This window comes from Henckelia pumila, chromosome 2 (assembly GCF_033568475.1).
Source record: "Henckelia pumila isolate YLH828 chromosome 2, ASM3356847v2, whole genome shotgun sequence".
NCBI lineage: Eukaryota > Viridiplantae > Streptophyta > Magnoliopsida > Lamiales > Gesneriaceae > Henckelia > Henckelia pumila.
Window position 1 is genome coordinate 130736088 of NC_133121.1, and position 19838 is coordinate 130755925.

The 19838-nt window shown below is 35.3% G+C and overlaps 3 protein-coding genes across 3 annotated transcripts; 2 read left to right on the top strand and 1 right to left on the bottom strand.

Moving 5' to 3' along the window:
* Positions 1-6302: 6302 nt before the first annotated feature.
* Positions 6303-10793, bottom strand: LOC140884834 (uncharacterized). Its single transcript, XM_073291706.1, has 12 exons — positions 10386-10793; positions 9952-10141; positions 9093-9823; positions 8836-9003; positions 8240-8750; positions 8075-8164; positions 7874-7993; positions 7724-7798; positions 7466-7645; positions 7112-7377; positions 6580-7037; positions 6303-6472 (listed from the first exon to the last, which is right to left on the bottom strand). The coding sequence occupies exons 3-12, from the start codon at positions 9414-9416 to the stop codon at positions 6331-6333; spliced, it is 2334 nt and encodes a 777-aa protein (XP_073147807.1). The 5' UTR covers positions 9417-9823; positions 9952-10141; positions 10386-10793; the 3' UTR covers positions 6303-6330.
* Positions 10794-11015: 222 nt separating this feature from the next.
* On the top strand, positions 11016-14655 carry LOC140883155 (pentatricopeptide repeat-containing protein At1g02150). The gene is made up of 2 exons (XM_073289516.1): positions 11016-11523; positions 13289-14655. Exons 1-2 carry the CDS (start codon positions 11110-11112, stop codon positions 14525-14527), a joined length of 1653 nt encoding a protein of 550 aa, XP_073145617.1. The 5' UTR covers positions 11016-11109; the 3' UTR covers positions 14528-14655.
* Positions 14656-17580: 2925 nt separating this feature from the next.
* Positions 17581-19314, top strand: LOC140884732 (cyclin-U4-1). Its single transcript, XM_073291579.1, has 2 exons — positions 17581-17926; positions 18840-19314. The coding sequence occupies exons 1-2, from the start codon at positions 17598-17600 to the stop codon at positions 19105-19107; spliced, it is 597 nt and encodes a 198-aa protein (XP_073147680.1). The 5' UTR covers positions 17581-17597; the 3' UTR covers positions 19108-19314.
* Positions 19315-19838: the final 524 nt, after the last annotated feature.

The following is a 19838-nucleotide window of genomic DNA, read 5'->3' on the forward strand; positions in this document are numbered from 1 at the left end:
GCGTATATTGTGTACAACACAGAATACACAAATACGAGATGTTGAAGGGAATGCGACTTATTCATTTAATGATTTGTCTAACTTTTTTGTCGGTCAGGAGTTTGAGAGCAAGGATGAATTTCAAACCGAGTTGTTCAAGACTTGTTTAAATGCCTCCTTTGAAATAGATGTTCGAAAATCCAACAAAAAAGTTTATGATGTTAGATGTGTGACACCGAGCTGCAGTTGGAAAATACGTGCATCACAAATAAAGAAATCATCACGATTCTCGATACGTGTTTATCGCAACGTCCATACTTGTGACCTTTCACATCGGAGGAAAATGCATCGGCAAGCAACTTCAGACTTTGTAGCAAATATTTTGGTTGAAAATTTTAAAGGACAACTCAACTTGCCTGAACCAAAAGCCATTATGACGATGATGCAAAATAAAGGTGTTGAAATTAGTTATTTCAAAGCATGGAGGGGAAGACAAGTTGCTTTGGATAAGTTACTTGGAAGTCCTGAAGAGAGTTATAGAATTTTGTCATCGTATTTGCATATGGTGAAGCAAGTGAACAAAGACTCAATAACTGATTTGGTGACAGATTCGACGGGTAGATTTAAATATATGTTTCTAGCATATGGGGCATGCATTGATGGATTTCGTCAAATGAGAAAAGTTATATCTGTTGATGGAACATTTTTGAAGTGCAAATATAGAGGTTGTTTACTTGTTGCTACTGCACAAGATGGTGACTTTCATCAGTATCCTATAGCATGGGCCATTGTTGATTCTGAGAATGATGATTCGTGGGTTTGGTTTTTGCAGAAATTGATGGAGTTTATTCATGATGATCCTGACTTGGTAATCATTTCTGACAGACATATATCTATTATTAATGTTGTCCGTACTGTATATGAGCATGCATCACATGTACATTGCTCGTGGCATATTTCACAAAATCTTAAGAGAATGTCTGGCGGAAAAGATGGGATTGATTTGTTTATGAGAACAGCATATGCATACAAACTATCCGAATTTGAAGAGTTGTGCAGATGTTTGAGAGAAAGGTATCCTAACATTGCATCATATCTTGAAATGCATTCATCTTCTGACAAATGGTCTAGAGCTCATTCTCCCGGTGCTAGATACAATATAATGAAGACAAATGGAGTGGAGTCAATAAATGCAATACTTAAAAAAGAAAGAGAGTTACCTGTTGTAGTGTTGTTGGATGCAATTCACAAATTAACTTCAAAGTGGTTCAACAAGCATCGAAATGCAGCAGGTTAAGTCGATTAATTAAATTTATTACAGTTTGTTAAGTATGTTTATTCAGTAAGTTTATGTTTATATTTCAGTCGGAAAATAAAATATTTAAGTTGGTTAAGTGTGTGTAATTAACAGGTTCAGCTATGACGACACTTACTCCTTCGACAGAGGCTATCTTGAGAGCTAATTTTACATTGTCCCAACGTTTAAAAGCATCTCAGCTGAATGCATTTGAGTATCAAGTATTTGGTGATGGGAAGAATGAAGTTGTTAACTTATGTGACAAATCCTGTAGTTGTCGAGTGTTTCAAGTTGATAAACTTCCATGTGCTCATGCAATTGCAGCAATTTACGGCGCAAAATTAGATTTGTATGAATTTTGCTCGCCCTACTACTCTTCTCAAATGTGGGCTCTCGCTTATGCCGGTACTATATATCCGGTGCCTATTGCGAGTGAATGGAGCATTCCAGATAATCTTTGATACGATGTACTTCCCCCGGACGTCAAGAGGAAACGTGGCAGAGCACAAAAAGAAAGAATACCCTCTATTGGAGAGTTTGGTCGGAAGAGGAGTAAAAAATGTGGTGTGTGTCATGAATCAGGTCATTATCGAAAAAAATGCCCACGTAGACAGACTGATATGTAAACAATTTTCTTAGTTTCTTGTTTAAAATGTTGTATTTGGATGTTGATTAGTTTTTTTCGATTAGGTTGTATTTTGTAAACATGTTATCAAACTTTGTATTGATAAATGATCTAATGTTTCTTACAATCACTCGGTTAATGCAAATATATCAGTTGGTTGAATGTGTGAAATCAGTCAGTTCCTGAAATATATCAAATAGTTCATTTGTTTATTCAGTCGGTTAATACAAATATATCAGTTGGTTGGATGTGTTAAATCAGTCGGTTAATACAAATATTTCATATTTCAGTTGGTTCAATGTCTTGATATCATAACTATATAATATAGTAGTATGTAACACGATTTACATATGATAATATGATGTACAATCACACTTCAATTGGCTGAATCCTACATGTCAATTAGTATTAATCACTTCAGTTGATTCAATGAGATATATCTAATAGTTCATTAGTTTATTCAGTCGGTTAACACAAATATGTCCGTTGGTTGGACGTGTGAAATCAGTCGGTTAATACAAATATATCGGTAGGTTGGATGTGTTAAATCAGTCGGTTATTATACATATCGGGCGGTTGATGCATAATTACATTCACCATCACAAACCTTTAGTACTAATCAATCTAAATTAAAGAATTAGATTTAAAGTATTTTAGTTGGTTCAATGTGTTAATCATATTTCAGTTGGTTCAATGTCTTGATATCATAACTATATAATATAGTAGTATGTTACACGATTTACATATGATAATATGATGTACAATCACACTTCAATTGGCTGAATCCTACATGTCAATTAGTATTAATCACTTCAGTTGATTCAATGAGATATATCTAATAGTTCATTAGTTTATTCAGTCGGTTAACACAAATATGTCCGTTGGTTGGACGTGTGAAATCAGTCGGTTAATACAAATATATCGGTAGGTTGGATGTGTTAAATCAGTCGGTTATTATACATATCGGGCGGTTGATGCATAATTACATTCACCATCACAAACCTTTAGTACTAATCAGTCTAAATTAAAGAATTAGATTTAAAGTATTTTAGTTGGTTCAATGTGTTAATCATATTTCAGTTGGTTCAATGTCTTGATATCATAACTATATAATATAGTAGTATGTTACACGATTTACATATGATAATATGATGTACAATCACACTTCAATTGGCTGAATCCTACATGTCAATTAGTATTAATCACTTCAATTGATTCAATGAGATATATCTAATAGTTCATTAGTTTATTCAGTCGGTTAACACAAATATGTCCGTTGGTTGGACGTGTGAAATCAGTCGGTTAATACAAATATATCGGTAGGTTGGATGTGTTAAATCAGTCGGTTATTATACATATCGGGCGGTTGATGCATAATTACATTCACCATCACAAACCTTTAGTACTAATCAGTCTAAATTAAAGAATTAGATTTAAAGTATTTTAGTTGGTTCAATGTGTTAATCATATTTCAGTTGGTTCAATGTCTTGATATCATAACTATATAATATAGTAGTATGTTACACGATTTACATATGATAATATGATGTACAATCACACTTCAATTGGCTGAATCCTACATGTCAATTAGTATTAATCACTTCAATTAATTCAATGAGATATATCTAATATTTCATTAGTTTATTCAGTCGGTTAACACAAATATGTCCGTTGGTTGGACGTGTGAAATCAGTCGGTTAATACAAATATATCGGTAGGTTGGATGTGTTAAATCAGTCGGTTATTATACATATCGGGCGGTTGATGCATAATTATATGGCCTTGATTGAAGCCAAACTACTACTCACTAATAAACATAATTCAATAATCCAAGTTTATAATAATAAAATAAAAAAACAAAAGTATAAGAAAATCTGAAGATTGGAATGGAATGGAAGGATCCTGCGGTGACTAAACATCATCGTCGTCGGGAATGGAAGGATCCTGCGGTGCAACCGGAGCATACTGTGGTGGGACTGTAGACTGGAATGGAAATGGAGGTGGATAATGCGGAGCTGCTCGAAAGCCCGAAGTGTCAAATCCCAACTGTGTCGCCATGCTCCGCATCATGTCTTCCACATTATGGAGATGAGTGGAAGTCGCCTGAAAGTAATCCATGGCATAGTGGTCGAAAGCGGAGCTCTCGACGGCCATTTCCTGAGCAGTGCGGCGAAGAGGAGAGGGCTGATGCGGTGGTCTACTGCTAGAAGAGCTCCCGACATGCTGTTGACCGCTAAAGAACTCCAGATTGCGCTTAGCTTGCTTTGAAGCAGCAAGCTTCTCATCGACGGTCTTGAAAGGCGGGAGCCACTCCTCATCGGGACTAATCTGAACGCCCGCCTGGCGACACAAGGCTGTGATGGTTTGAGGGAAGTAGAGGCCCACCGTCGGAGTCCGCATTGAATACAGAATGGAATCGTGGACAAGATTGCCCACATCAACCGGCCACCTCCTCGTGAGAGCATAAACAAGAATAGCCCTATCGGCTTGCACGTCAACAGTGTGGAACACGGGTAGAAGTCGTCGGGCAATAAAAGCATACCACAACGCCGGCTCAAGCTTCAGAAATCTCTCCGAAAAATGAGTGAATTGGAGTTGATCGTGCCAACGGACTCCCGCATAACATAAATCGCTCAACATCAAAGAATAGTCCGGATTAGCCTTAAAACTCCTAAACTCACTATCATCCACAGCAGGAGTATCATAAAATGTATTCAATGTATCGGCATCAAACGAGACAAGTTTGCCTCGGACAAAAGCTTTTGAATCCTCTCGAGAAAGGGCATTAGCATAAAATTCCCGAACCACCGGAATAATAGCGGGTTCGGGCACGCGGCAAAACACGGTCCATTTCCTCTTAATAATCCCCAAAGCAACCGATTCATTACAGTCTAACGATAAGCCACGCTCGGCAATAGGATTGCAATGGAGTCGAGCATGTTCATACCTGTCTTGGGCTTCCCGAGAGACGAATTTGTTGGAAAAATCTGCGGACGACGAGGAGCTAGCGACGATAGGGCCGGACGAACGGAAGCGCTTGGCTGGCATTATGGTGGTCGGCCAGAATAGATGCGGCGTTCGGCAGTGATGTACGGTGGTGAGCGGTGGCGATACGGTGAGGAGTTCAAAAATCGATGATTTCTTCAGAAATTGACGGACCCAAATTTGAAGGTCAATGATATACTCCACAAATCTGCAATTGAAGAGCAAAAATGTCAAGAATTAATGGAGAAATGGGGGGAAAAGATTTGGGAATTTAGGGTTCATGGTGAAGAAGGAGAGGAAAAGAAGATTGGAAAAGAATGGGAGAGAAAAAGCTAATTTCGCTTATTCTCTGTAAGCGTCTATCGTGCGCGCGCGAGGAGGAGCCTCGCGCGCACGCGAGACTTTATAATTTTTTCTGAATCTTTGTTCAGCGCGCGTGCGAGGATGCGCGGGTTCCCTTAGTTTTCTCTGGAGCATAACCTTGCGCGCGCGAGGATGGATCCTCGCGCGCGCGCAGTGTAAGATAACAGAGAAATGAGCGATTACTCGCGCGCGCGCAATATTTTATATGGGCTTCTGAATGTTTGTTTTGCGCGCGTGCGAGGAATAATCTCGCGCTCGCGCGCGCGGGTTCCCTTAGTTTTCTCTGGAGCATAACCTTGCGCGCGTGCGAGGATGGTTCCTCGCGCGCGCGCGGGTTCCTTTCAATCTCTCTGGAGCGCATGATTGCGCGCGTGCGAGGGTGGGTCCTCGCGCGCGCGCAGTGGAATAGAACAGAGAAATTGAAAAAATCTCTCTCGCGCGCGCAGTGCATTAAAAATAGTATGCACCTGCAAAATATTGAAAACCACACAAAAAAAAATTAAAAATAAAATTAAACGAAATAAGAGAAAATATTAAGAAAACAGATAAACTTTTTTTAAAAATTTCAAATATAGTTGTTTAATTCAAATATAAGAAGTCGGTTGAATGTTTTTAAGAAGTTGGTTTAATGTTTTAAATCAGTTGGTTGATTGTTTTAAATCAGTTGGTTGAATATTTTAAATCAGTCGGTTCAATGCTTATATTACTGGCGGAATAAAAAATTTAAATTGTACATTGTGTTAAATAAGTCGGTTTATAAAAGTATATCAGTTGGTTCAATGTGTTTAATCAGTCGGTAAATGCAAATGTAGCATTTGGTTAGATTTAAAATTAGTCGGTTAATTCAAATATAACAGTTGGTTGAATGTGTTAAATCAATTGGTTGAATGATAAGGGTCGTTCAGAAGGAAATGACTTATGCTTATATTTATAGTGTATTCAATCAGTCAATTTCCACAAAATAAATCATTCTGAATACCATCACATCAACATTAGTCCACAAACCATCACATCATTAACATCTTTCAACTACACAGATAAATCGACAAAATTATTCCCAATATATAACATCACTGCAAATCTATAAAATCCATTCACCATACCATACAGATGTTCCTAAATATTTTCTATATGAATTCACAATATTATCATTCAATCCGTATGGAGACTGCTGAGACAACTCCACCTCAAAAGTCTTCAGCATCCATGCACCGCAATCAGAACTGTAATAATGAATTATTTTAGACTCCCACAAAATATGTTGAGATCAAATGAAATGATAAATTATGGTTTGTAATAAAAATTCCAGAAAATTCAAGAACATACTTACCTACTCATATTTTGCGGGAAATCTTTGGGGCGTGCAACTGTCCACATATCAGGAATCTTGACTTTGGAATAATGTAGAAGATGTTGAACCACATATTCTACTGGATCAATATAAGCAATCATTTCAGCATCGGTGTAGCAGCCGTGGTTGCAATCAAATATAGTGATGATTTCATCCTTCACATTCACTACAACTGCTACCCAATGTATAGGCAAATTCAAAGGAATCAATACTGAAGATGCATTTGCCCATGGTACTGAAGTCCATCGACGACAATATCCATCAACGTAGCCAAATAACTTCTTCCAATAGCTATTGCTGAAATCATCACGAGCATTTCGATATGCAAAACATATATCTTGAGAGAAATACGGACTCATGATGGCAACATCCTGTTTCACCAAATGTGGGTATGTCTTTTGCAAGACAGATAATCCATACATGCACTCGTATATGTGCTGCATGTTATGGAATCATATTATATATAAATTAATATTATTAGAACACGACTATAAAAAAATATCCTACTCACGCTTTCATCAAGCCAGTGCCTCGGATTAAGAAGGTTCGTAAACCATGACTTGCCATATGATCCATATGTACATGCTTTAAATCCATCATGTAATCTATTTACTTCTTTGGTGACAGTGGACAATACTTTCTTGATGGAAACACACTGCACTGGTTCAAATGAACCGTTGTAAGGACCGGTATATCCAAGTGCAGTCAAAGCAGGTGTCTCAGGCAGTTGTACATATGGAGAGCGACAAAATTGAGACTTTTTACTCCTTCGAGCATCTACATATGGAAAGCAAGGGTTTTAGATAGTGATGCATACCTTTCAAACTTATATTTCAAACAAATTATAACAAAATATAATGCATACACTTTTTAACTGCAATGGATGGTGTGATTTCCTTTGGTAATGCTTGATCATTCATAGCTGCATCATATTCAACTGTGATGACATTTGCATCATCATGTTTGAATGAAATCTCCGTAGTAGCAACATATTGTTCATTCACACCACAACCAGAGATAAGATTCTTTTGAGACTCAACTACAACTAAAAGAAAGTAATGTATCAAACACAAAAAAACGAATTTTTCAAATATATAATTTCATTAATATTGGCACACATTACCATTTTTTTTCTTGGAACGCGTGTAAAAAATAATATGTTTTCCAAGTCTCTGTCGCTCGTTGGAAGGTGGCTCGTCTATGATGAAACGAATTAATCAGGTTAAATAAAACTACAAAAAAAATTAAATTGAAATTTTAAAATAAAACATACGAAGTGGATCAAACAAAACATCTAGTTCATTGGTCACTTCATCATTGACCAACAGTTGCTCACGACTAACTCCTCCATTCAAGTCTCGATCGACAAAAGTTGTTTCTTTGACTATGTAATCTATGATTTAAAAAATTAAATAATTATAATTAATAATTTTTTTATAAAACAAACTACAATTTGAACGTAAAAGAAATATACCGAGAGATGTCAAAGGAGATGTTAACGGTTCAACGGTTGCCTCTTGCCCAAGAACCACTCCTTGATTGAAAAAAGGCGTCACCGGCTCATCTACAATTCAATTAATCATATTAATAAAAACAAATACGTTATTATCTCCAATATTTTAAAATACACAAAACTTACATTCGTGGGTCTTCTTTCTTTTAGATCGTGCAGATACAGTGGTTGGTTCATTCGAACGCCTTTTGGGTGAACTTGAAATGTCCACAACTTGTATTACACGTTCAAGCTTGCTATCCAAATTAGAAATCATATTTTTTAACTCCACAAAATTTTTATCTATGTGCTCTTGCAAAGCTGTAACTTGTCTTATAATATTTGATTCACCAAGGGTATCATCTCGTTCAGCTTCATGAGATTGTTTTTCTGGTGCTTTCTTGGCTGGATAAATTTTATAAGACCTTGTTGACTTAATTTTGGGACAAAACTTACTTTTTTTGTCTTTTTCTTTGGATTGGAGAGTCTCTTTAGATTCACAAAGAGCGGGATTCCTAATGCAATAAACGGATTTTCCCTCCAACAATAACGAATTGATAAATGACAAATCAGAATCTGTGGAATCTTCAATGAAAATATTTCTAATGTAAGGACTGGTAGATTCTTGATCTGTTGGTAACAAAATACTTCTAATAATCTGTAAATTTAACATATTTTAAATTAGTTAATAAATAAATAGAAGTTGTTTTAATAGAAATCAATCATATTCTAAATACACTAACCTTTTCACCACTCTTTGATGCATTTAAAATGTCAATATATCTAGGAGATCCTTTTTTTGGCCATTTATTTGAAATCCATTGGCACATGCGTGGAAGAGATGTATTGTCTCCTTCTTTTTGTTTCGCAAAACGCTCTCCAATTCCAGAAACGCATTCGTATGCAAGAATCTAAATTCAAATTCAATTCAAAAAATATAAAAACACATATAATCAATCATGTTCAAAAGATATGGAAAAGTACAAAAATATTTACTTACCTGTAGGGGATAAATGAATCCAACCATATCATGGGTTCCACTATTCAAACGCTTACCGTTTACTACTTTTTCCCTCAAACTAACTTCTTTTTTCTTCAAATCACACTTCAAATCAAAAACAGCTCCTTTGAAAGTTATTGTACCCCAAGGATGCTTATTAAAAGCATCAAAATCATCAATCAAGCTGAAAATTTTTTCATCAACTAGAGGATTCTTAACTGGCGCAATAGGCCACAATATACCACATACGAAGTACAAACAAACCATCTTAACTCTCTCTATACTCAACAACTCATCCACACTTTTCAACTCTTTCAACTTCATCTCAACTTCATTCACAGAAACTTTATCTATGCCTTGAAAATATCTATCACAAAATCAGATATCTTTGGTACTTCTTCGAGAAAATTATCAGAACAATCCAACCCTGTAATCAATGCAAACTCCATTCCAGAAAATCTTATTGGTCTATCATTCACAACAAACCACATTTCATCGTCATCAGTTACATATGTTTGTCTCATCACCATAAACCACAAAATCTGACTAGATAAATTATAATTTGCAGCATACTTGATCAGATTGCCAAATTGTGTTTTTTCAACCATGAAGTTCATGTCCTCCTCGTTTAAGCAATCTAATATAATTTCACTTACTTTTTGATATTTGGAATGTACACTAAACTTGCAACTAAAATATTTCTCCTCTGATAGTTGAGATTGAAGATTAACCTGAAGAAAACAAAATCAATCAAGTCAACAATTAATGTCAAGTAATTAAAGACTCAATTATGTTGAAATTCATAAAATTTATAGAGCAATATAGAAAAAAACATTTTTAATAACAAAAATTAACATACCCAAGTTTTTTGTGTAGTCATATCTGATATTCTTTCTTCTATCTACAACTTCATACACAAAACAGAACAAAACCAAAGGATATTTGCTTAACAATTTGAAACCAGCTCTTTGTGCTTGTGCCACAAATGATATGTTGCTTCTTCTTTAACAAGTATTCTCCTCCAACAAAGCCAGCAACATATTTCTCTTCTTTGCAGAATAAATAATCAGATTCATTTGTTTTCAACTAAAAATACGTACTATTCAGTAATGCAATAAATGCAACATGTGTATCATACAAACATGCTGAAGAACCAAGAACAACTTACGAACAAAACAACTACATACCCAAATGCATCAAAAAATATGTACAATACTATATGATTTCTATTGAATTATGAATAAAACAAAGCTCCCTAAATTAATCTATCGGTGAATTGAGCTAAATATCTACCTTGTTTAAGAATAAGCAGCAACATATTCTTTTATCGGCAGCGGCAATCGAACAAGCAGCAATCTTTAGTCAAGAGCTTCAAGAATCAACTCCATATTTTCAAGTAACACATCCTCTGCATATATATACCGACTGCGTGTCAAAAATTCATATTCAAATATGAGTATAGTGTAGCAAGTGATCCAAATAGAAGAGGTGGGGGGGGTGTGGCAGTGGAGAGGAAGAAGGAAGGGAAAAGATGGAAGGGAATCGAGGCTGGGGAAGCGCGGAAGAAGAGGAAAGCGGAGTGGGTGAGAAGAGGGAACGGAATCGGGGCTGGGGAAGCGGGGAGGAAGAGAAAAGCTTGGTGGTGTTGTGGCAACAGGAGATGGAGATGGAAGAGGGGGCGAAGAGCAGGGGAGCCGAACCCAGATGTGAAGACCGAATAGAAGATGGAAATTGGGGATTGGGGAGAATTGAAATTGAACCCACGTTTTTAAGAAAGAAATGGTTATTAAGAGATTTTGTATTAGAGTTTAATATGTTTAAGTAAAGGACAAATAAGTCATTTGTTATACAAGGTCTATTCCCTTAAATCTATTTTTGGGAGGTCCATTTCTCTAATTTTTCCCCGCTTATCTTCGGGACGAAAATCCAAAAAAATACCCAAATTTCACAGTGAAGAAACAAACAGCTTCGCCTCCGCCCCCGCCCTTCTTAATCCGACTCTAAAAATCCAATAGCCATGCTTCTTCAATCTACTATCCCAGTGCCACCTCCAAAGTTTCATAACCAGAACCACAGCCCCACCAACTTCAATTCACTTTCGTTTTCATCTGGGCTCCTGCAAAATCGGACCTTTTCTATCAAACAACCCGTTGTAACTGTAACTATCCGCGAAACCCATAAAAATTCAGGCTTGATAACATGTTCGTCACTGTCACAAGTTCATAGTTATGGAACAGTCGATTTTGAGAAGAGGCCAATGCTGAACTGGAATGATATGTACAAGAAAATATCTATGATGGAGAATCCCGAACTGGGCGCTGCTTCCGTGTTGAATCAGGTGGAAAATGAGGGGAAAAGGATTTCGAAATGGGAGCTTTGCAGGATGGTGAAGGAGCTCAGGAAGTTTAGGCGTTTTAAATTCGCTCTTCAGGTGAAGAAAAGAATTTAAAATGCCATTATGATTCTATTTGATGGGTGTCTGAGTAGTAAAATGAACTTGTCTGATGTTTAAGGGTTTCAATTTTTTATAATTCACCTCAATATTGGTTATTCTATGTTTCATGGATGTTTGTCTGTTCGATATTTTACCTTTTCTTTTGTTGTTTTTCAGAATTTTGGTTTATTCATGACTTATATGTGGTACTGTTTTTCTTCTGCAATTGATGCAGTGTTGATATTTGAGCTATCTAGTGATTTAATGTTAAAGTTGCAACTCGACTTGCGAGGGTGATTAGGGCTTTTTGTTTGGAGCTTTGTTGATATTATTCTTGATTCTTGAGCTTACATTGTGGGCTTTAGGATGGAATAATTTTCTTGGACTGTTAGTAAATTATGCGGGAATGTTCCGTTTCAACACTTATTACGTATGCGTAGAGGGGTTGCCTTATGACATTGCTTATTATAAATTCGTGCCTTCTTGACATTAAATTTCAAGGTAATTGAAACTGGAAGGTAAAAGCTCATTTTTCTATCGCTGGTACTTATTTGCTTGTTTTGAAGCAAGAACAAGTTCATGAGAATTCTGTACCTTCTCTGGTTAGAAATCCTTCTGTTCCAAGTGGAGAAGTCGCCTAACTGATTTATGTTTCAACGAGTTTGTATCTTTTCTAGTACCCGAGGGAAATTTGGTGATTCTATGAATGGCCCCAATAAGGTGGAGCACCAAATTACGCATGGACTATGGATCCGGTTTCATATGAATGTTGTCTTTTTAAATTGATAACTATATTTTGCATGTATCTAAGCTTCTTTGTTTACATTATCTGGACTATTGGTGCTTTTAGAACCTTTTGTGCCCTGCTATTTTCCACACAAACTACAGTTGTGTAGCACACTTGAAATTTTCTTATGCAACCGGGATATTATCTAAAATGTTAAAGGAATTGTTTTACTTTAGTTTTTATTCAATTCCAACTCCTCTCTTTCATACACAATTTTTCTTTTATCTTTTTCTCCCTTTGTTAGGGGGCGAGGGGTGAATTTTCTGTTTGGTCTCCAAGGGCGAAATAAATGAATTGACCCTGGGAGAATCCATGTTAAAGGGGTTTAAGAAAGGATTAGAAGAGCATACGGGAACCTCTTCCAGTCTCTTGATGTCAAATTAAATAACTATTGTCACAGCTTTGTTTAACATTATTCACTTCTCTCTATTACATCAGGAATAGGAAGCGAGCAAGACACTATACCATTTCTATACCATTTCCTCAATCTGCAAGGTTTTGGTACCTATGCGACTTAGGATTCAATCAGTTCCTCTAAAACTGGGTTCATCAGCTCTTCTTTTATGAAAGACAATAATTGATCTAATTTGAGTATCCTGCTACGTCTTGTTGTGGGGAGGATACACAGCAGAATAATTTTTAGTTGTGGTTTCTTATTTCGCATGCTCCTCTATGTGCAGACACGTCTCAAATTTGGAAACTTATTTTTCAGTTTTGGTTTCTGTTCTTATGTGCAGTGTATTGAACTTTGCTCACTTGTTGGGAACAGAATATCTGTATGGTCCTCGACCATGATTTCTCAAAATTTCAAATCTTCATTTAAATGCTGAATTATATAGCTCCCATCATGAATGGATGTCATGTCGTTGAACTAATTTAGCCGTCTTATTGAAGCATATTTCAAAACTTGCTATTCTAGTTTCCGTAATATTCTTATATGCTTCCTCAGTAAAAATATTCTTATATGCGCTACAGATATACGAGTGGATGAATAATCGAAGAGAGTACTATAGAATAACCACCAGTGACACTGCTATTCAGTTGGATTTGATTGCAAAAGTGCATGGAATTTCAAGTGCCGAACAATATTTCTTGAAGTTGCCCGAAGCCTTGAAAGACAAAAGAATATACGGGTCGCTTTTGAATGCTTATGCACGTGCTAGGATGAAGGAAAAAGCTGAAGCACAAATGGATACATTGAGAAAACGAGGTTATGCGAATCATGCACTTCCATTCAATGTGATGATGACTCTCTATATGAACTTAAAAGATCACGAAAAGATTGAGTCTCTTGTATCGGAAATGCTTGAGAGGAAAATAGCATTAGATATTTATTCCTATAATATATGGTTGACAATGCGTGGGTCTCAAGGGTCTCTGGAGGAAATGGAACAAGTGTTTGAACAGATGCAACTTGATTCGTCCATCAATCCCAACTGGACAACCTTCAGCACAATGGCTACGGCGTATATCAAGTTGAACCAAATCGAAAAGGCCGACAACTGTTTGAAGAAAGTTGAAAGCATAATCACCGGCCGCGATCGAATTCCTTATCATTATCTTATTAGTTTATATGGCAGTACTGGCAAGAAAGATGAGGTTGATCGAATGTGGAACGTCTACAAATCTACCTTTTCCAATATTCCAAATTCGGGCCACCACACTTTAATCTCTGCTCTAGTCCGATTAGAGGACATCGATGAAGCTGAGAAGAGGTACGATGAATGGCTTTCTGTGAAATCAGCCTACGACGCTCGGATAGCGAACCTTCTATTGACTTTCTATGTGAAGAAAGGGCTTTCTGACAAGGCAAGGACGTTATTTGATCAAATGATAGAGGCGGGAGGAAAGCCAAATGCAATGACTTGGGAGATTCTTGCGGAAGATCATATCAGAAACACCAAGATTCCGGAGGCTTTATCTTGTTTACAGAACGCCGCATCAGCTGAAGGCTCAAAGAGCTGGAGGCCAAGACCAGCAAATGTAGCTTCCATTCTCAAGTTCTTACAGCAAGAATCTGATCAGCCAAATAAAGACATCTTGTTTGGGATCCTTGGGCAAATGGGTTGTCTCGATGACGTAAATTACATGTCTTACATTCCCATTTCCGGCGGCGGGACGGTTAATGGCAACTTCCCAGAAGTAGCCGACGATATGGTCGGTGACAGTGACCAAGTTGCTTTTCCCTTTGGCCAACTCCAGGAGAGCTTGTGAACAAAATTTTCTTTCTTGACATGCTTGATAATTTACCCAAAGTTAATAGTGACTCTTGTGTGTATTGATTATTATCATCAAGGTAACCTTTTTGAGCCTGTATTACCTTGTTATGCATTTTCTTGCTGAGAGTCTACAAATATTGACTGGACAATGAAAAGTAAGAAGAAATCGAAAGTGAAGCTTCAAAATTTTAATCAGACATTACAAAATAAGATCGAAATTTTTTTTTATAGTTTTCAGGTGAAAACCATTCCATGTGACCCCTTCAAATCTTTTTTTTTTTTTTTGAAAGAATGTGACCCCTTCAAATCAGGGTATATGACCATATTGTTTTCGAGCCAAACTGGCCACTAAAAGAAGCACAAAATGTAGGGTGTGATAGGTCCACCCAATTATCAGACAAGTACCATGTTCCATAACATGTAACGTGAGATAAATAATATATAAACACTTGGCTGGCGATATCTAATTTATGTGGCTCGGGTTATTCATGTGCAAGTGCGACTAAAATTTATAATATTCATAGAAAGTACCTAAAACTGAAACTGACCATCTCATAGCACTTGGAGTAAACACATGTTTTTACACCACAATGTATGCCGTATGGTGTCATGCATATATTTACAGCTAAAATTTTTTAAGTCAAATGATTTCCAGCATGGATTGAAAGGGAAATTCGGTGTTATTCTCGGGGCATTTGTCCTAAAGATACGTTAAGTTGTTATTGTATGAGGTTCACTAAAAAAATATAGGTCTGAAATGAAGTGTCTGTGTATTGATTATATGCCAACAAAATAACAAGTATTCTTTTTTATAAAATTAATTAATTATAAATTTAAAAATTCAACACACATGCATTTTGTTTTGTTTTTTTAAAAAAAATAAAAATAAAAATTCTTTTGAGACAAAATATCAGTAATATTTTGTGTGGTGGGGAGAGGAGCTATGTAATGGAAAGGTGGTGGGATGAGGATAATCACATGGACTAACACATGGAATTGGAATTCGGTGCGTAAAATGCAAAAGTTTATGTTTTCTCTCATATAATTAAGGTCAATGCATGTTGGGTGTGCACGATATATAAATTTCAGATAAAATCAAATTTAGGTGATCATTTCTATCATCTTATATACAGATTTTGATGTATTTTCTAATTAAAAGTTTCTCGCGAAGTACGTACCACAATCAATTTTGGTCATAAATTAGTTAATCTATCAAATTACAGTTTAATTCACAATATAAATCATATAATTTAAACCCTCTGATGGTAAATAAATGAAGAAGCAGTGCGTGTCATGAATTAGCTAGCAATTAGAAATAATCCAAGAAAGATTGCAATCTATTCAAGAAATTAATATACAATGACAGTATTTAATTATCTAATTATTTGTGGTTGTACGTAGACAGACAGAAGGTACCACTGTGCTTTGCCAGCATGTTATTACTCAGAAAAGACACAAGCAAATTGGCATCTGGTTGTAAAGTCAATTTCTCGATCCACATCTCTACTGTTCGACTCTTTTCGGAACTACCCATTATACCCTTCTTATTTTTCTTGGCAATATTCTAATCCATTTTTTTTACAAGAAAATTCTAATCCATTTTTAAGTGGGTGGAGAGTATATGGTATCGTACCAAAAACCATATATCATACCGAATATTATGGTACGAAAAAATTTTATACCAATTAATACTCCTGAAACATTCGGCATACCGAAATTTTCGGTACATATAACTAACATATCGATCGAAATTTTACGATATATCAAGATTTCGGTACGGTATTTATATATCGTTTTGTAGCGAAAAAAAATCTTATAGTTTTAAAAATTTTAAATTTATTGTTTACAATTATATTTTTTATATATTATTTCGATATTTCGATATTCCAATATATATCGAAATTTTCAAATCGCTTATCGAAAATTTCAATATTGTTGCCATATCATACCAAAAATTTGGTATTTTTCCGATGACAGTTCAATCTCACGATAGATCCAATATCGAGCAATACCATTTTCTTAAATTTTCTGCCTATGTAAGTCGAGCATATATGGACTTACCACATTTAGACAAATGATGACTACTGAGTACACTACTGTGTTTTATTCTTAGTAAAAGATCAAAATCATGAACTAATTAATGCTATGATCGTGGAGAAGTGGAAAAAAATGAACAAGTAGTATTCTAAAATAAAAGATATGAAAGGTGGCAAAATTAATATCTCTATGGTAATTAAATAAATTGCAAAACTTTAAATATCAAGAAGGCAAATTAAATAGTAGCTACTCTGGAACCGCATCTATATCTCTGCTGCCCACAACTCAAAATACCCATTAATCCAGCATAAAATCACATGCTCATCTATCCTATATATTCCCAAAAAAAACAAAAATAGAAAATAGAAAAAAAAAAAAAGAAAAAAAAAAGTAAAGGCATATATATGATCAAGATCCATATTGCATTTCCCTTTAATTTACTTTTATAAAAGTCTTCTCATCGATAACTAATTAATGAATATTTCCCTCTCTTGCAAGTTAAGTTCAAATTAAAGAATTATTATCACATCTATTGTTTTTTTTAAAAAAAAAATGCATGAAAAGTCATCATATCATTACAGCTATTAAATTTATTTCTGTCATCAATAAATCGATGCTCTAAAATTTGAATCTTGAAAAAGATATATATACTATATATGTGTGTATAACATAAACACATCATCATGATTGATGCCGACAAAAGCATCGTAGTGTAGCATAGCTAGGCAAATTTAATGCTATATTTATTTATTCTTTTTACTCTTTTCAATAATAATAATAATAATAATAATATTTTTTTTTTTGAGAAGTTTTTCAGTTAAATTTTTCAAAACAAACTTGGAAGGACGTTTTGGTAGTTTCACATTACCTGCCAAATTAACGACCTTCCTACAGGTTGTTGGTAGATAATATGTAAAAAATAAATAAATAAAAGTGAAATGAAACAGGCCCTTATATTATTATATATACAAATACAAAATATATTTCAACATGTCGATCCAAGATTCAAAATCCCACAGTACACAAGAATGGCGGAACTAGATGGGATGCCTGGACTCATCACCTTCCTCTCATCTCTTCTGCAACAAGTGGCGGAGTCGAACGATCTGGGCCGTCCATCCCAGCCCCAGAAGAATATCTCTGTCTTCCATGGCCTCACCAGGCCAACGATCTCCATTCAAAGCTACCTCGAAAGAATCTTCAAGTATGCCAATTGCAGCCCTTCTTGCTACATTGTCGCCTACGTCTATCTCGATCGATTCACGCAGCGCCAGCCCACTTTGCAGATCAATTCCTTCAACCTCCATCGCCTCCTTATCGCCAGTGTCATGGTGTCCGCTAAGTTCATGGATGACATGTCAGTTAATTCATTCATTTCATTATTATTATTATTATTATTATTATCTCTTCAAGAATCTAGCTAGCTAGCTTGTTGGATTAATTTTCAAGTTTTGTGCAAGAACATATATACATACTGATTTTCGAGTTCCGTTCAAAGATTTTTAGATTGATTGCTTATAAGTTGGTTAATTAGTTTTTCTTGAACTCGTTAATCATCTTTAATTAATATTAATTATTGGATGGAACTAATGATTAATTATAATTAATACTAGTTAATTAAGCTTTTGGTTTAACTTAAGTGTGTATTTCAATTAATGAAATTTTAACAAGCGACATTATATTTAATCAAGGCTAAATGTAGTAAGTACATATATATATGTTCTTGAATATGACAGTGATCGATGCAACCATGTATAAATTTGATTAAATTTAATTTGCCCAGCTAGCTTTCACTTGATGAATATCTTTTAGAATTTTTTGTTGTTTCAAAATTTTAAATTTTAAAAAATTATCGTTGAAATAACTGTGGCCACTCATGCAATGTGGGGAAGAGGGTATTTAAGTGTCTCGATCTAACATTCGTATCTGAAAGCAACACTCCAACAAAAGGTTCGCTTTTACCATCACTCATATCACATGATCCTGCCGCATTTTCACATACACATGATTTTGTATTAATTCAAAATTCTAAACTTAGCTTCCAAGAAAATCATTAATTCGAAAATTCCCAAAAAATTTGAAACTCATAAAAAAGTTAATTATGAACTTTTCTTTACGAAATTTTGACGTGGGATAATTATGATACATCTTGTGCTCGACAGATCATCTTATGAGACGTGGGTTCGTAGAAATTATGTATAGTATATATGTATATATAGTGCTAAATGCTAATAATTATATTATTGGTATGATATATATGGGCGCTGCAGGTACTACAACAATGCATACTATGCTAAAGTTGGAGGAATCAGCACAAGAGAAATGAACTTTCTTGAGGTGGATTTCTTGTTTGGACTAGGGTTCCATTTGAATGTGACTCCCTCCACTTTTCACACATATTATTCTTACCTCCAAAAGGAAATGATGCTTCATCCACACATCGACGCAAAGTCTTCCAAATATTTTTCGACTTTCGACTACGAAGATGAATCATCCCATCAACAACAACAGCAGCAACATCAGCAGCTCGCTGTTTAAGCACATTGTAATTTTTACCTTTTTTTTTTTTAGCCAGGGTAGAATTAGGATTTTTTTTTTCCGCGGGATAGATGGGCAAATTGTTTGGTTATGTGCTGTAATTTCTTGGTCTTTTTTTAAGAAAAAAATTGGTATGAATGTTGTGGGGAATATATTTCTATAATTCGGAATTAAGTACGTACTAGCTGCGTTGGGATGTACATACATTTGGTTTTCTTGTTTACAGCCTGTTTGACTTGTATTGTTATTTTAATTTTATACAATTGTACCATTAATTTAATTTCTTGAAATGTGGCCATAAATGGAAATATTATACCATACATTTCTCCACAAGATTTAGTACTGTCGAATTGATAAACCCCCCGCAGGGTTTTATATATTTTTGAATTCGATTATAATTTCTTATGATCGAGCGTAAATTTTTTTTAATTATTATTATTATTATTATTATATGGGTTAGAACAAAAATGTGTTGCGGTGTATTGTGGACATTTTTAGAAGAGAAGACAATATTCAAGCAACTTGACAGGTGCAATTGATTCTGGGAAAGGGAACACTATACATGTGCGATCATGGGACTCTATTAGTTTTTGTTTTTATTTTATTTAATTTACATGTGCATGTGACAACTTGAAAGAGGGATTAAGACAATAGAGAACAAAGGGACCAACCCCCCCACCTTCATCTAATTAATTGAGAACAATTTATTTTTTGTAGTCAAATATGTCATC

Coding starts and splice junctions, on each gene's coding strand:
- LOC140884834 (XM_073291706.1), bottom strand. CDS start 9,416: ATGAAGTTGAAAGAGTTGAAAAGTGTGGATGAGTTGTTGAGTATAGAG. Junction 9,004..9,092: donor GATTCATTTATCCCCTACAG/GTAAGTAAATAT, acceptor ATTTGAATTTAG/ATTCTTGCATACGAATGCGT. Junction 7,994..8,074: donor ATCTCCTTTGACATCTCTCG/GTATATTTCTTT, acceptor TTTAAATCATAG/ATTACATAGTCAAAGAAACA.
- LOC140883155 (XM_073289516.1), top strand. CDS start 11,110: ATGCTTCTTCAATCTACTATCCCAGTGCCACCTCCAAAGTTTCATAAC. Junction 11,524..13,288: donor GTTTTAAATTCGCTCTTCAG/GTGAAGAAAAGA, acceptor TATGCGCTACAG/ATATACGAGTGGATGAATAA.
- LOC140884732 (XM_073291579.1), top strand. CDS start 17,598: ATGGCGGAACTAGATGGGATGCCTGGACTCATCACCTTCCTCTCATCT. Junction 17,927..18,839: donor GCTAAGTTCATGGATGACAT/GTCAGTTAATTC, acceptor TGGGCGCTGCAG/GTACTACAACAATGCATACT.